The sequence below is a fragment of the Notolepis coatsorum genome (genome assembly GCF_963971535.1).
Source record: "Notolepis coatsorum genome assembly, chromosome: 6".
Taxonomy (NCBI): domain Eukaryota; kingdom Metazoa; phylum Chordata; class Actinopteri; order Aulopiformes; family Paralepididae; genus Notolepis; species Notolepis coatsorum.
The window spans coordinates 53,343,543-53,360,918 of NC_140170.1; the positions used below are offsets into that span (position 1 = coordinate 53,343,543).

Below are 17,376 nucleotides of genomic sequence, written 5' to 3' on the forward strand. Positions count from 1 at the left end.
AATCTGTTGATTTATCACAGCAGAACATCTAGCTTGAATTTCACCAGCCTCTTTCACTGTTATACCATTTTCACAATAGGACATCTCTTGAATGCACTTCACCAGAAAACAATGCTGATTTATTTTGCATATAATCTCACACACATCCAAGAACTTTAATCGTTTGCACACTTTCATTTCGCTTCATTAGACGGTTGTTGAGAGTAAATTAGTTTATGTAGCCAACGGTGATGTCATCGGGGACATTGAAAAATAGCAATACCGTGTCTTTTTGCGACGGCTACCTTATTTTATTGAGCTGTGTCCCCAACGACATCACTGATGGTCATATTCAAACTCATTTACTCTCAATAATTGTCAAACTAATTGCATTTGTGCAAAAGAGTTTAGGATGTGACGTGTGCAAAATAATGTGGAAAGATGTTGCATTGTTTTTGGAGAGGTGCCCCTTAAGAATGTATTGTGGCACAGTATTTAATCAACGTTCAACCTTTTATGTAAATATTGACACACGAGGCCCCTTGTCTTATTATTACATGTGTTGGTTCTGTGTCAGGAGCCCTTCATCCAGGCGTGCGTGACGTTCTTGAAGAGGCGCTGTCCGTCCATCATGGGGGGCCTCGCTCCAGACAAGGACCAGCCCAAGAGCGCCCAGCTGCCCCCAGAGACCCTGGCCACCATGCTGGGCTGCCTGCAGTCCTGTGCTGGGTGAGACTCCTCTGTCCGTTACACAGGAATTACTGCTGTTCTACTGAAACATCCCACGGTAAAGGCATTCAATCCAATTCCATCATCTTGGATAACTGAAGGAAATCTTTATGGAGGACAATCATTTCTTGAACCAAATAATGTATGGGACTGTACTAGGGCTGACCTCGACTAATCGATCGAAAGGAGCAGTAGTAGTTAGCGTTAGCAGGTTAGCTTAGTTGGAGTACTCAGTTAGCAGATAACATTATAGTAGTTCATGTTTTTAGCGCAATGTGGGTATACAGGACTGGCGAGGATGTTAGACAATTGGAACCGCTGCTCGCAGAGTTTTTGTTGCACATAGAAGCAGACTCGAGATGAGTTGTTAAAGAGCTGATCCACGCTGCTCCGTGTCTATTATGAAATGACAATTGTGCAGTTGACACGCCCATTACGCAAGACTATTACTTGCACACTGTGCTCCTAAATGATTTTTCCGGTTCGCAGGAATCAATTTTTAGGGGTAAATGCGAGTGAAATGCTTGCGCACTGTATAGCCCTGATAGAATACTCTAATATGCTCATATGGCTCCCAATTTTTTTTACACGCCAGAGTGGCTGAGTAGCCTCTGTAATTTACCAGCCAAAGAGGAAATCTACACGTCATTGGCGTTTGGCTGGTGCTTATTTTGTTCCCTGGCAGAGGACAAGAACCCTTCAGTCGACTCCTTCAGACATTAAGCACCCCCCACAGCCCAAATGGAATGATTAAAAAAAGAATATAATTACATATATATATATATATAATACATTCTAGACTGTGTACACATCCTATAATTAGGGATGCACGATAATTATCGGGCCGATATCAGCAATTATGACGTCATCCCGATAAACCCGATAACGTTATTAATAGCTCCGATACTATAATATATTTTTTGAAAAAAAAATGCGGTATGGGTGAATTGGAATGAAGTGCGTTTGTTTTGACTGTAGGCTCCTCCCGTTTTGTCAGTACTGTGCTACGACTGGCGTGTTGTTTAGGAACAGGGCGTTTTACAGAAATCCAGCGCTCCCTTTCTTGGCTGTGACGTAGCCACGCAAGTTAACGTTAACAACAAAGATGGCCGCGTCGGTACTCAGAGTTTCAGAGGAAAAAGATTGCTTGCTATTTGTAATAAATGCAATGCAGAAGTTCCACAAGGAGGGAAAAGGGCAACAACTTGCAATACATCCAGCCCGACGGGTCATCTGCGGCATCACCACCGCCACGACGGTGTGTTATTGTGTTAACTTAGAAGCCCACGATGACGCGAGGAGCTAAGCAAAGCTAGCCCCTTTCGTGGCTGTGATGCAACCCTTGGTTGAATACGCAGTCACTTATTGCTCCGTAGTAGCCAGGTTAATTTGCACCACCAAGGACTGCTTAAAAGCTAGCGGCTTGAGCCCTTGGGTCATTTCTGTCAAACTTCTTTAATTTAGCAAACGACTCATCAATAGGTACAAGCGTGCTCACGCCGTCGTCGCGGGCCCCCAACACCGTGGCGGTGGTGATGCCGCAGGTGACCCGTTGTTGTGGTGGTGATGTGAGGTGGTGATGTGTCCACTCAAAGCCTCTTTTTCAAGGCTCCGCTTTGAAAAAAGAACAAAAAGCTTCGAGCGTCTTAGGTTGGATGCACCACAAGCTGTTGACGGATTGTGAATTTTCATTTGGAAAAATAAATATGGTCACCATCAGTCAAAACTGTTGTCTTGGCTTTTGTTTCTGTTGTCTGGTTAGGTCACATTTAAGTTGGTGTTAAGTTATTGTCCTGGGAAGTCTTTTTATGTATTATTATTGTATTGTGATATGTTTTGTTTCATGTTGAGAAAAAAAAAATTTGATCAAAAAAAATATATACATTAAAAAAAAATTATAATACAATAAATATCGATATCGGCCTGAGGAGCATAAAGTTATCGGTATCGGTGTCAAAAAAGCAATATCGTGCATCCCTACCTATAATCTGTAGTTCTTCTGTCCTTGCTGCTTTGTTTGTGAAGAGGGTGTTACTCTATAGCCAATTACTGAGAGTTGAGATAATTTGTAATACTGAACTTGTGAGAAATGAGCCTCAGACGAGCCTTGTGTAAACATGTGTTAAAGGTTAAGATAACTCTCTAACATAGTGAAAAATGTGAAAGAAGGCTTACTGAGGGATTCCATCATATTGGTCACCGCATTCTCTCCTATATGGTAAGCGATTAAGAAGTCTGTCAAGAACTATTTGCAAGTTTTCTGTAGTGATCCAGGTTTAGGTCATGTTTTTATTTTTTTTTTAACTTTATTTTTTAGTGTTTATCGCTTTTCTGGTCAAGCATGACCGACAGAAACAGGTTGAAACGGGATATAGAGCAGGGGAAGACATTCTGATAAATGACGGCGGGTCCGGGAATTGAACTCGTGTCCACCAGATCCGTGACGCAGCACGGTTTTCCCCGACGCAGAAATAGCGCCGAGATATGCGGTGAGCTACTGGAGCTCCCCCTTAGGTCATGTTTTTAAAGAAGATGGATCTATTTTCTCTCTGCTTTCAGTAGAAAGCTATCCGGCTGTCATTTAGCCTAGCTTAAAACTCCAGGAGAGTTATGTTAAACATAACATCACTGTTTGGCAAACACCAAATATTAAATATTGCTCTTTAATTGAGCTTGTTGAAACCGCAGATACTCTGAATGGCTTTACCTCTGGTTGTTCATTGGGAGACTTGAACATCTGTGATATCGTGGAAATATATCATTCTTCTACTTGTACATTTTGCTATTGATATGCAAATGTTGTGACATGATTATATGACGAGTTCTTATGAGATTAGGATATTGTTAGTAAGGGGGGCGGAGCTGAGCGATCATGGAGTAGACGTGTTTTCACATGAGCTCCCTTCTACCGTGCTGAATATACGTTTCTCCCCATTAGTCTTTATTTTATTTTTATTTGTTTTTTATCTGTTTGCTAGGTCGTCGTGTTTAGTATACATTCATCAACTTTTTTCGACTTTCTACGATGGCGGGGGTGGAAACCAGAGCCATGAAAGAATTAGGCACGACACCGACACCGCCGAGCATGGCCGTACCGTCTCCCGCTGTCGGGGAGTTAAGCGAAGCTGTGCTCTTGGTCATGACCAAGCTACACGCAGACTCTTGAGACACGCATCGCTGAAGCACAGAAGAAAGTACACGCAGACTCTGAGGCACGCATCGCTGAAGCACAGAAGCAAGTGCTGGCGGATTTCTGTATCAGCCTCCGTCGTGAGATATCAGAAGAAATACGGCTGGCGGTAGTCCCGCTGACAGACAAGATGGAGACGATTCACGCTGCCTCATCGGCTAATGCTAACGAACTAGCCATGCTAACGACGGAGGTATCATCACAGTGTGAGAAGATGGCGGGTCTTGAATCCGCCCTGCTGGCTAGGCAGGCTGAAGTCAACAAACTACAGTCGGCGATGGAGGAGATGCAGTCCCGGGATAGACGCCACAACGTCAGGATTGTTGGAGTACCGGAGACCAGCGGTGAAGGCCGTCTCTCTGAGACCATGCCCGAACTGCTGCAGAAGATACTAGGGACGGACGTCCTCCCCTCGCCTCCTATCTGTGAGTCGGCCTATAGAGCGGGCAGGTTTTCTCCCGGCGTGAACAAAGAACCGAGGCCCATCATAGTCAAGCTGAACAGACTCCAACAGAGAGAAATCATCATGCGGTCGGCTCGTACCAGAAGGGGTACTCTGAGGTTTGGCGATCACAAAGTGGCCATTTTCGAGGACTTTACACCGGAGGTTCAAGCTCAGAGAGCCGAGTACAAGGTGGTCCTGACTAAGCTATGGAGACTAGGCCTGAGGCCCACGTTATTCGCTCCCGCGAAACTATCTGTGTTGGAGAAGGTCGGTGGTCAGCGTTTGTTTTGGTCGTTGGCTAAAGCGAAGGAATATCTCGCGAAGACACCCGAGTCTGTTGCTTGATATCTATGGAGGGTGAGTGACTTGGCGGTTTGGGCCTATATACATTGATTAGGTCGACTATTCACAAACACTTGCTGTCATGCCCAGACATGCTAACTGTCCTCTGCCCATCCAACTAGCGGGGCTTCCCAATGACTTCTGTTACTTGCTAAAGCTGACCTCATGGTCGTACTTGTGTATCGCCCCTTTGGAAGCTAACGAGCTAGCTGAACAATGTACATAGTAGGCTAACGTGCTATCCGGATTCGTCACTAGCTTACGCGCTAGCCTCGGGCTAGCCAGCGGGCTTCGACTATGGTCTGCGCTGAGACATTCGTTAATGGTTACGTATTTTGGTTGCTGTTGCTGTTCAAAGGGACATTGGTTTGCACAGTTCAAGAGTGACCGAGTCCCTAACTAACTTCTGGTATGCTTTTTATTTTTATATCCAGGTTGTTTTGAGCTTTGGTGATCCAAAGTAGATGCCAAGGTCGGTTGAATATGCATAAACAATATTTGATAACAGGTTGGGTCGGGTATGGCTTGCACTTAATGGCTATATGGTTATATGGCTTGCACTCTAGCCATTACCCTCTCTTCCTTTTTTTTTTTCTTTCCTATTGTCGCTGTTTTTATGTCATCTATATGCGCGATTTAAATGTGATCCGGTTCTACCTTGGACTAACTACTGACTCGCCTTAATTTTGTTTTGAATTTTCCGTGAGGCACTTATGCTATAACGTTGATACATTAATATGCAGACTCCAGGGTAGATGGTTACAGGTTGATGCTGAGTAATTATATAATAATTAGTGTCGCTGTTTTAAGGGCAATTGAATGAGCAATTAACCTGTGACCCGAACCTGCCTTGGACTATCGGCTGGGATGCTTTAATTTAATTTTGTATTGAATTTTCCTATATGTTTTAATGGCATTTGAATGAGCAATTTAAATGTGATCCGGTTCTACCTTGGACTAACTACTGACTCGCCTTAATTTTGTTTTGAATTTTCCGTGAGGCACTTATGCTATAACGTTGATACATTAATATGCAGACTCCAGGGTAGATGGTTACAGGTTGATGCTGAGTAATTATATATTAATGGCTAATTTTTCCATTATAGCTGTCATGTTAGGGCCAAGGCTCACGTTGGCTCTCGACCGAATATACATAAAATATGTGATAACAGGCTGGCTTAGGTTTAGCTTTGCTTGCACTTTAGCCATAACCCTCTTTTTCCTTTTTCTATTATTGTCGCTGTTTTAATGGCATTTGAATGAGCAATTTATCTGTGATTCGATCCTACCTTAGACTAACTGCTGATATGCTTTGATTTTGTTTTGAATTTTCCTTTTTCCATTTATACTATAATGTTGCAACATTAATATGCAGACTACGAGGTAGTTGGTCACAGGGTTGATGCTGAGTAATTATATAATAATGGCTAATTTTTCCATTATAGCTGTCATGTTAGGGCCAAGGTTCATGTTGGCTCTCGAACGAATATACATAAATATGTGATAACAGGCTGGGTCAAGTTTAACTTTGCTTGCACTTTAGCCATAACCCTCTTTTTCCTTTTCCTATTATTGTCGATTCTTACATAGGTTATGTCATGTCAGCCGTTGTGCCTGATCAGAGGGACTGCTTCAGGGGTGCACTTTAACCATAACCCCTTTTTTCCCTTTCTTATTTTTGTCATTGTTTAATTGACATTGTTCACACAATTTTGCACAATTAACCTGTGACCCGATCCTGCCTTAGACTATCGGCTGGGATGCTTTAATTTAATTTTGTTTTGAATTTTCCTGTACCCATTTGGGCCATAACATTGCGACGTTGAAGCGCAGATTCGGAAATAGATGGTTGCAGGTTGATGTGGAGTTATTATTTAATAATGGCTATTTTTACCATTATGGTTGTCTTATGTTAGGGCCAGTGCTCAGGTGGTTTTCGACCGATATCTTTATTGAATTTAATTTTTATTATTATTTGTGTTTATTGGACTAGTGGGGGTTTACTCAGGGGTTTAACTAGAGGGGGGTGGGAGTGGGAAGCGTCTTATTGATCCATGTCTCTAGTGGGAAGTGATAGGAAGATGACCATCCTCAGTGGGTGGGGCATAGGGTGGGGATTGGAGAGTGGGTATAGAGGAACTTATAGTAGGACGGGTGGGTTAGGGTTTAGAGTAGAAGGGGGGGGGGCTGTAGCTGGGGTGGTATTTTTATGTGTTCTATGTACTGTTGTCTTATATATGTGTAAGTGTTCCTCCTCTGAACTCCTGGGATTGACCGTCCGGGCCCGCCGGGATCGGCACCTCTGTACTCAGCCTGGCTGCACGGGTATGTTCTCTACGCACTTATACAAGCTCGACCATGGCTAAATTGAATATTTTAATTTGGAACGCAGGAGGGCTTAACGCCCCACACAAGCGTGCCAGTGTCCTTTGGCTATTGAAGAGGAGAAATATTGACCTTGCTCTCCTTAGTGAGACGCATTTAATGGTAGGTGACGTGTCAAGACTGGCAAATCGGCAATATCACGTTATCTCCGCATCCTCAGCCGATGATAAGACGAAAGGAGTAGTCATAGTTACAAGACGTAACCTTGATATCAAAATCTTGGATGTATGGTCGGACACGGAGGGAAGGATTACTATAGCAAAAGTTGAATTCTTGCATAGGAAGATGGCTATAATAGCATTGTATGCTCCTAACACATTTGATTCAGCGTTCTATAATACAATCACGAAGAATATGTTGGAACTTAATGGATACGCTCTCATTGTGGGTGGCGATTTTAATGCGTGCTGGGATGCGGAGATGGATAGGTCTGGGCCCTCTGAAACGAGCGACCAGAAACGGGCCTCTAAGGCCCTCAGGATGTGGGCCAAAGACACGGGGCTCTCAGACCTCTGGCGCTTATGCAACCCCACCCTCAGAGATTACTCTCACCTGTCAGCCAGACACAAAAGCTTTTCTCGAATTGACTATGCATTCGCGTCCCCTAATATGTTTGATAGTTTCGATGTCTCATTGGTTCCCTTGGCTCTCTCAGACCACAAGGGGATTTTCCTTACGGCAACCTTTGGCAGGCTCTCCGCAAGAGCTCCCAGATGGCGTTTTAATTCGACCTTGCTAAAGAACGATGACTTCTGTTCTGAGTTCAGGAGTAAACTAGCAGAATTTTTGCAGATCAACGTTGGCACAGTAGAAGACCCTAGGGTCCTGTGGAACGCATTGAAAGGATTCATCAGGGGTCATGTCACACTATTTGCCTCCAATTTGCGAAAATCCCGGTCAAAAAAGCTAGAAGGACTGGAATCATTATATGCGGACCTATACGCATCCTTGCAAACTGACTATAATGAACGACTAAACACACAACGTAAGATAGTCAAAAAAGAAATAAACTCCATACTTAAACAACAGTCTGAGTTTTTGATACATAGGACAAGACAAAATTACTATTTTCACGGCTCCAGACCTAGCCATCTATTGGCAATGAAAATACGCTCAAATGATCATTTCTCAGATATCCCCTCGATTAGGACGAGCCAGGGTGCAGTCACTACTGATTCGAAAAAGATCAATGACACTTTTAAAGAGTTTTACTCACAGTTATATAGCTCAGAGGGTAATCTGGATGACTCTAGATTTGAATCGTTCATCGGCGGGCTTGAGATACCCCACATTTCTGAGGAAGAGGCCAAGGAACTGGGGAGACCGATTACTCTCGTAGAATTGAGGGAGACTATTGTTGAAATGCAGAGGGGTAAGGCGCCAGGCTGGGATGGTATTCCACCCGAAGTGTATTTAGCTTTCTGGGACCAACTGGGTCCATTGATGCTCGATATGATCAATTACGCTATCGAACAAGGGGAGTTCTCAAGAGATGTCAATATGGCGTTGATTTCTTTACTTCTCAAAAAGGACAAAGATCCCAATGATTGTGGTAGCTATAGACCCTTGAGTCTTCTCGGGGCCGATTTAAAGGTGTTTGCCAAGGTGCTGGCCCGTCGCCTGCAGAGATTTATGCCTGTATTGGTACACTGCGATCAAACTGGTTTTATCCCGGGGCGTCTGGCTGCAGATAATCTTAGGAGGCTGTTGCATGTAATCGATAACAGTAAAGACAATACAACTCCATCCACAGTTCTGTCTTTGGATGCCATGAAGGCGTTTGACAGACTTGAGTGGTCATACCTGTGGAAGGTACTTGAGGTCATGGGTCTTGGAAAGAGTTTTATTCATATGATTAAAGTCCTGTATGCCTCGCCGTCTGCGATGATACTGACAGGCAAAAACTGTTCCACACTCTTTCCAGTCTCCAGATCTTCTAGACAGGGTTGCCCTCTGAGCCCGGGACTGTTCGCGCTTTCCCTCGAACCTTTGGCCCAATTTATTAGGCAATCGGAGGACATCGTCCCCATAATGGTCAACAATACTCCACACAAAATTGCTCTCTATGCGGATGACCTGCTGATTTTCATGGACGACCCCTCCCGGTCGGCCACAAAATTATTGAGGATAATCGACGACTTTGGTAAATTGTCAGGTTTTAAGATTAACTGGAACAAATCAGCCTGCCTACCTCTTAATGAACTGGCCAAGGCGGTACGACTACCAGCTGATATCCCCATAGTAGAACATTTTAAATACCTGGGCATAGAGATATTCCCCACGCTGAACCAAACTACTAAGTACAACTTCACGGGTACTTATGATAAAATACGCCAGGATCTAGACAGGTGGTCGTCCCTTCCTAACTCCTTACAAGCCCGGGCTTCCATAATCAAAATGAACATCCTGCCTAGGATAAATTTTATTAGCTCAATGCTCCCCCTGCCCCCTCCAATAGACCACTGGCGCAAGGTACAATCGATGGTATCTAAGTTTGTCTGGAATAACAAACGCCCGAGAATCAAAAGGGCTACTACTCAACGTAGGAAACAAGATGGGGGCCTCGCAATCCCTGATTTTAAACTTTATTTCTGGTCCTTTTCACTGAGACCTCTGATGTGCTGGCTAGACCCTGTAGAGGCTGTATCGTGGCGCTCCTTAGAAGCGGCGGCGGTGTCTCCGCTAAGATTGCAGGATGTAGTGTACTCCACTGTCTCTATTGCGAAATGCCGGCTGAGGTATGGACCGATCATAACTCACGTGATCCAAACGTGGCGTAATGTACAGAGGTCGTGTGGGGTTAAATGCCCTTGGCACCTGGACTCTCCAATTTTTAATAACCAGCAATTACTTGTTGGACACAAGCCGGTTAATATTCCTCAATGGCAAAGGAGGGGAGTGCATACTCTGGAGGATATTTATGATAAGAACGGCCTACGTGCGTTTCAGGACTTAAGAGAATTTTATGATCTTCCCGGCGAGTCCTTCTTTCTTTACCTTCAACTAAGGTCAGCACTGAGGGCGCATGGCGTACCGTGGGCTCAAGCCTTGCACCCACACCCCTTCCTCAGGCTCATAGTGGACAGGACGACATCCAGAGGGTTTGTCTCCGACTTTTATACGCTCTTAATTCAATCCACGTATAAAAATTTATCATTGGATACAATCTGGCGTGTGGATATTCCGGAGTTGGACCCCGAGTTTGACTGGGATGATGTTTGGGCAAATGTGGCATTATCTTCCCGCAACCCCAATCACCAGCAAATTAATTTTAATTATATTCATAGGACCTATCTTACACCTAGGAAGCTATTTGCTATGGGACTGATAACCGACTCTCGGTGCACTTTGTGCTCTCAAAAGGCCACTGGCACTTATATGCATATGTATTGGGATTGCCCACCAGTGGCCCGCTTCTGGAGGTCAATAACGGACAAACTTTCAGATCTGTGTGGCTTAACTATCCCATTCTCAGCTGTTACGCTACTCCTGAACGATATAACGACACTACCCGCGTCCGTACAACTGAAAAGGGTTGTCCTAGCGGGCGTCACAGCAGCGAAGAAGCTAATAGCAATGAGATGGAAGGAGCCTGAGAAGCTTACAATGATTAACTGGTCCCTAACTCTATTGGATGTGATTTATCTTGAGATATCCACAGCCCGGGTGATTGGGGTGGGACAGGCTGGAATTGACCTGTGGTTCGCAGCAGCTGAGAAGGTAAAGACCGCAGTGTGCGGCTGAGCGGGGTTGGGGTGCGTGTTCGGGTGAGTCCGGCGGTCTCTTGGGAGGGGGAGGAGGAAGTGTTTTTGTCTGTCTTGTCCCTTGTCTTGTCATCTTGAGTTTAGCTGGGGATATTATGGGGGGGCAGCTATTTAACTAGTTCTTCACTGTTTGGCCACTTTTACACGGTCTCTGTGAGTCTATGGAACACCTACAGGTTTTTGTTTTTTCATGAAGGTTCATTGCTCTGGTTTCAGGTCGTGTTCCCCCAAAAAATGGTCCTTGTGGTGGGTTGGAGATGTACGTTTTATTAATATGGGGTCACACGGCCGGGAATCGGGACTGAACACTGGGAAAGACCATTTATTAGATAGTACCCCTTGGAATTAATTTAGTAGGTTGAACTCTGGTTTCTTTTCTTTTGTCTGTATAATTGTTAGTCATTATTATTATTGTTTTTGTTATTTTCTTGTGAAGTTCTATGTATTGTGATTGTGGTTAATGTGTTGTCTTGTCTCGTGAGAATGTCAATAAAAAAATTTGATCAAAAAAAAAAGGATATTGTTAGTATATTTCTCTGATGCTGGGGATGTATATATTTCTCTGAAGCTGGATGTATATTTCTCTGAAGCTGGCTGTATATATTTCTCTGAAGCTGGATGTATATTTCTCTGAAGCTCGATGTATATATTTCTCTGAAGCTGGATGTATATTTCTCTGAAGCTGGCTGTATATATTTCTCTGAAGCTGGATGTATATTTCTCTGAAGCTCGATGTATATATTTCTCTGAAGCTCGATGTATATATTTCTCTGAAGCTGGATGTATATTTCTCTGAAGCTCGATGTATATATTTCTCTGAAGCTCGATGTATATATTTCTCTGAAGCTGGCTGTATATATTTCTCTGAAGCTGGATGTATATATTTCTCTGAAGCTGGATGTCTGTTTGCAGCAGTGTGTCCCAGGAGCTGTCGGAGACCATCCTGACCATGGTAGCCAACTGCAGCAACGTGATGAACAAAGCCCGCCAGCCGCCGCCAGGGGTGATGCCAAAGGGACGCGCTCCCAGCACCAGCAGCCTGGACGCCATCTCCCCTGTGCAGGTACCTGTCTCCCAAAACAACTGGTTCCAGACAAATAAAGTAGACCATTTGTCTCTCACGCTTTCTAACTCCGTCTCTGCTTCTCTCTCTGCTTCTCTCTGTCTCTCTCTGCTTCTCTGTCTCTCTCTGCTTATCTCTGTCTCTCTCTGCTTCTCTCTCTCTGCTTCTCTCTCTGCTTCTCTCTCTCTGCTTCTCTCTCTGCTTCTCTCTCTCTGCTTCTCTCTCTGCTTGTCTCTCTGCTTGTCTCTCTCTGCTTCTCTCTGTCTCTCTCTGCTTCTCTCTCTGCTTCTCTCTCTGCTTCTCTCTCTGCTTGTCTCTCTGCTTCTCTCTCTGCTTCTCTCTCTCTGCTTGTCTCTCTGCTTGTCTCTCTCTCTGCTTCTCTCTCTCTGCTTCTCTCTCTCTGCTTCTCTCTCTGCTTCTCTCTCTGCTTCTCTCTCTGCTTCTCTCTCTCTGCTTCTCTCTCTCTGCTTCTCTCTCTGCTTCTCTCTGTCTCTCTCTGCTTCTCTCTCTGCTTGTCTCTCTCTGCTTGTCTCTCTCTGCTTCTCTCTCTGCTTCTCTCTCTGCTTCTCTCTCTGCTTCTCTCTCTGTCTCTCTCTGCTTCTCTCTCTGCTTCTCTCTCTGCTTCTCTCTCTGCTTCTCTCTGTCTCTCTCTGCTTCTCTCTGCTTGTCTCTCTCTGCTTCTCTCTCTGCTTCTCTCTCTGCTTCTCTCTCTCTGCTTCTCTCTGTCTCTCTCTGCTTCTCTCTCTGTCTCTCTCTGCTTCTCTCTGTCTCTCTCTGCTTCTCTCTTTGCTTCTCTCCCTGCTTCTCTCTCTGCTTCTCTCTCTCTACTTCTCTCTCTGCTTCTCTGTCTCTCTCTGCTTCTCTCTGCTTCTCTCACTCTTTCTGCTTCTCTCTCTGCTTCGCTCTCTGGCTCTCTGCTTCTCTCTCTCTCTGTCTCTGCTTCTCTCCGTCCCCGTCCCCCTCCCCAGATGGACCCCCTGACAGCTATGGGCTCTCTGAACCTGGGGAACCCGGCCACCTCCCACACCCAGAGCATGCAGGGCTTCCCTTCCTCGCTGGGCTCGGCCTTCAGCAACCCCCAGTCCCCGGCCAAGGCCTTCCCCCCGCTCTCCAACCCCATCCCCAGCACCCCGTTCGGGGGCATTGGCAGCCTCTCCTCGCAGCTTCCTGGTATGGACTCTGGTACTAAAACTACTTTCTTAATTTTTTATTTTCTTTTGCCCAACAAAACACAGCGCTGATTCAGCATAATTTCTCTAATGCTAAAAGAGCCCAGAGCCATGTGTATCATGTTAGGAATGGAAAGCAAGTCATTTTCTGCATTTTCACACATACAATGTTCCAAGTTTGTGTCCAGTGACACCAAATGGTGGGAATCTATACTACGGAGTAATTGGTGTGTATTTACTAGTATTCTGAATATCCGTAGTAAGGAAGTATGGGGTTAGTATTCTGAATGAATGTCAACAGTAAGGAACTAAAGGAAGTATGGGTTTAGTATTCTGAATTAATATCTGCAGTAAGGAAGTATGGGTTTAATATTCTGAATGAATCCATATCAACGGTAAGGAAGTATGGGTTTAATATTCTGAATGACTGTCAACAGTAAGGAACTAAAGGAAGTATGGGTTTAATATTCTGAATAAATAGCAGCAGATAAGAAAGTATTGTATTGGTGCAGCCCCATCGGTAAATCATAGTATAGTATCTAACTTGATCTTTTGTTGAATGGATTATACGTGATTGACACAATCGAGTACACAGTCCATCATTCCATTGTGATGTCATGGTGGGTAGAATGATGCTTAACACTAGCCGTGGTGTGTTTTCCAGGTCCCCTGGGCTCAGGAATTGGTTCTGGTATCGGTTCTGGTCTGGGGATGCCAGCGGTGAGCAGTGACCCATTCGGCGCGAGGAAGATGAGCACGCCGGGCCTGAACCCACCCACCTTTCAGCAGAGTAAGATGCAGGCCGTGGTGGTGGTGTTGGTGGTGTGACTCAGAGCCTGCGCTGCTCTACACTGCATTTCCTCTACCAGCCAAACCCATGGCTTTATTTACTTGTGTTAGTTTGTTCTTTTAGAATCTGCACAAGAACCAAATTCTATTAAATTGGGTGTTTCACCATTTTCACCCCAAATTGATTTACAAAATTAAATATAAAAATGAAAGCGAGGAAATCCAGGTCAGTCTTTCATTCTGTCAGCTGTGACAGCCACTTAAAAAATCACTATAAGAAATCTAAGGCCTTTTACACACGGAACTCCATAATGGCGCACTCCTTCTCTTGAGTGAGGTTGGTGCTAGAGTGAGAATTCACCTTTTCTCTGAGCGAGATCAAATGAAGCTTCTCCTTCTCTTCATTGAGCCTCAGCTGCTTCTTTCTGGTGCTCATTCACTTATTACCAACTCATCTGTACACTTTAACACTTTAACTGCCGAAGGTTAAATTCATGATATAATATCCCTTGCCAGCTCTATTTGTCTATGGAGAAGTTCCCCTTCTTTGCAGGGCTATAACTTTTTAAATTCTATTGCTAGATTGCCATTATTAGGGCCCATTCAATGTCCTATATGTATTGTTCAGGGTGTATGAACGTTAAACATTTTCATTCACATATTCATACTAAAATATGATCTAAAGTATAAGTATGTTTTCATCTCTTTCTGCAGCTTTCTCCAGAATGTGATTTATAGCCCCAAATGCATTATATTGATGATCAAATACAGTTTGGTAGCGATCGGTGCCAGATGAAAAATTTCAAATGGACGTGCTTCTAGAAGTTTCTACGTATCATCTGATGATGACCGGATGGGCGGGGGATCGTTTATAATTCCGTGGGCAACGTTATACCATTCATCTAATGTGGGTCAAATGTTCATCATAGCAGTTAGTGTCGAACACGGTAATACTACACGCTAAAACTCACCCCAGTCTCCGCGGGCCGTTGGGCGATCAGCGTGGGGTAGACAGTTTTCCATTATGGGATGTCGAAATACCCGGTCCATTTCCAGGTTGTATAATAGTATATACGTCCAAATAACGTTGTTTATTGAGTTAGGGCGAGCGATCTATTATAGAGTGTTTCAAGATGGAGTCGCGGGAGCTATAGAGAGTGGCCGGAAGTAATATGGGTGATCACCACTTCATCCACATGACTTCCTGTTTGGCGCTTCTGCCGATCGGCCACCAGATGGCGCTCTTGAACCGCTAGAGGGTTGAGAGGAGGCCAGCACTGTCTCAGGGCTGCGGAGGAAAAATATGATTTCGATCACAGATTTTTGAAATATTGATATTAAAGACTAGTTAGGGCGTCCTCGGCAACTTTAGCATGGCTAGGAAAGACGCCTAAACACGTTTTCGGCACTTAAAGTGTTAAAAGAGCTTTTACACATTCACCATATAAAATGTATACAAAATAATATATTGTGGTGACTAGGGATGGGAATTGATAGGATTTTATCGATACGATTCAATTATCGATTCGATTCTTTATCGATACCTGATTAATTTAAATAAATAAATTGGAAATGCAACAGAACTAAGCTGGTTAGAATAACAACATGCAACTTGACATTTCTGATTGTCATTTATTGTTGAGCCCCCATGTCAGGGGCGACAGTGGCTCGGGAGGTAGAGCAGTCGTCTGGCAATCCGGAGGTTCCCGGTTCGATTCCCGCTCCTCCCGGGCAGCGTGTCGATGTGTCCTTGAGCAAGACACTTAACCCCTAACTGCTCCCGATGAGCAGGTTGGCACCTTGCATGGTTGCCTCTGCCGTCGTTGTGTGAGTGATTGGGTAAAATGTAAGGAACAAATTGTAAAGCGCTTTGGATAAAACCGCTATATAAAAAAGCAGCCATTTACCATGTCAGAAAAATACAAAAACTGTAAAAAATAAAACATTAACTATAGCCTACACTTAAATAAAATAATGTATTGAGATTCTCTTAAAATGTATTTATTTTTTTATTCTTAAACTAATTTAATCTATTGAATAACAGGTCGTTATTCCTCTGACTTCTGTCTCACACACACACACACACACACACACACACACACACACACACACACACACACACACACACACACACACACACACAGACACAGACACAGACACAGAGCTCCCTCCCCGGGCCCCTGTCCTGTAAGGTATTGGCTTGTGTTGCTACACGGACACATTTGTATGTTGCACCATGGTACTTCCTGTCTGACAGACTCAGAGTAGAGACTTAGTAAACAAACACTCCGGCTCTTATTATATGTGAACTAAAGAGTACAAGGTTTACACAACAGTCCCCACCCGCTGTTTTATTGTATTTGTACCTGTACTGTCAGCTGTTTATCTCTCTTTGTGAGCTTGATTAAATAGTGTTAGCTCACGTTAGCTAGCGATATCTCCGCGGCTAATTTTAGCTCACCCTAAACTAAATCAATGACTAGGTTCTAAAGCATTCAAGTAGTTTTCACTGCACATAGAAGTAGCCAAACAGCGGGAGCATTTCGGGAGCATATTACCAAAACCCAGGCAATTTCGAGCCCTTAATGAATCAAATAGAGTCTGCCATGGCTACATGCTAACGCTAACATTATTGCGCAACTAGGAAAAACCTGGCAGCGATAAGGGAATCGAAAGTCACGGGAGCCACACGGTTCCAGGCATCGGCCAATTAGGAACCGGTTCCCAACCGGAACCGGTTTTCGATTCCCATCTCTAGTGGTGACTCATATTAACACATTCAGGGCCATTGGGATGCGTCTAATAAATCTCTAGAGGACCGGCAAATGTAAACAGACGTGGGGCTGTTTGTAGAGCTAAATCTATACTTTATAGTATTGCTATCTGTCCATTCTCATTGTCAATTGAGTCCATAAACCGTCCCTTCAAAATGGCTTAAAGAAAAAAAAATCATCAATACGTTCTCATTTTATAGCGCCGTGAATATAAGCGTTATACAGGATTTGGTCTTTATTTTCTGGAAGGCTAGATAAAGGGCTAATAGCTGCTAACGTTATATCCAATGACATTTCCGTTATACAGATGCTACATTTAAAACTCAAACTGCATATGATCGGCACGATCCTCAAGCATGTATGCATGAAAGGGTAAATCTGTGGGGCGGCGTGGCTCAGGGGTAGAGCGGGGCGTCCAATGATCGAAGGGTTGGTGGTTCGAATCCCGCTCAAGCCCATGTCCATCCCATTGCCGTTGTGTCCTTGGGCAAGACACTTAACCTACTTGCCTCGTATGCATGTGAATGAATGTTGGTGGTGGTCGGAGGGGCCGTAGGCGTTGATTATTCGCCACGCTTCCGTGAGTCTGCCTCAGGGCAGCTCTGGCTGCAATTGTAGCTTACCACCACCGGTATGACTGTGTATGAGCGAATAATGGACTCTGTGAAGCGCTCTGAGTCAGAGCAACAGTCAGTCAGAGAAGAGCGCTATATAAATCCAATCCATTATTATTATTAATCTGCAGTG

General features: G+C 44.3%; 1 protein-coding gene across 10 annotated transcripts in view; it reads left to right on the plus strand.

Moving 5' to 3' along the window:
* The window catches only part of cnot1 (CCR4-NOT transcription complex, subunit 1), a gene marked incomplete at its 3' end in the record, with an annotated part of 160,705 nt that overhangs the window by 49,839 nt on the left and 93,490 nt on the right, over nt 1-17,376 (plus strand). For 6 of the 10 annotated variants that reach the window (XM_084316060.1, XM_084316063.1, XM_084316056.1 and 3 more), the window contains exons 16-19: nt 557-708; nt 11,747-11,897; nt 12,866-13,079; nt 13,731-13,856. In XM_084316060.1, the coding sequence (XP_084172186.1) occupies nt 557-708; nt 11,747-11,897; nt 12,866-13,079; nt 13,731-13,856 (643 nt within the window). The remainder of the gene's footprint in view (nt 1-556; nt 709-11,746; nt 11,898-12,865; nt 13,080-13,730; nt 13,857-17,376) is intronic. The other 4 variants (XM_084316064.1, XM_084316062.1, XM_084316057.1 and 1 more) reach the window with 2 other exon arrangements.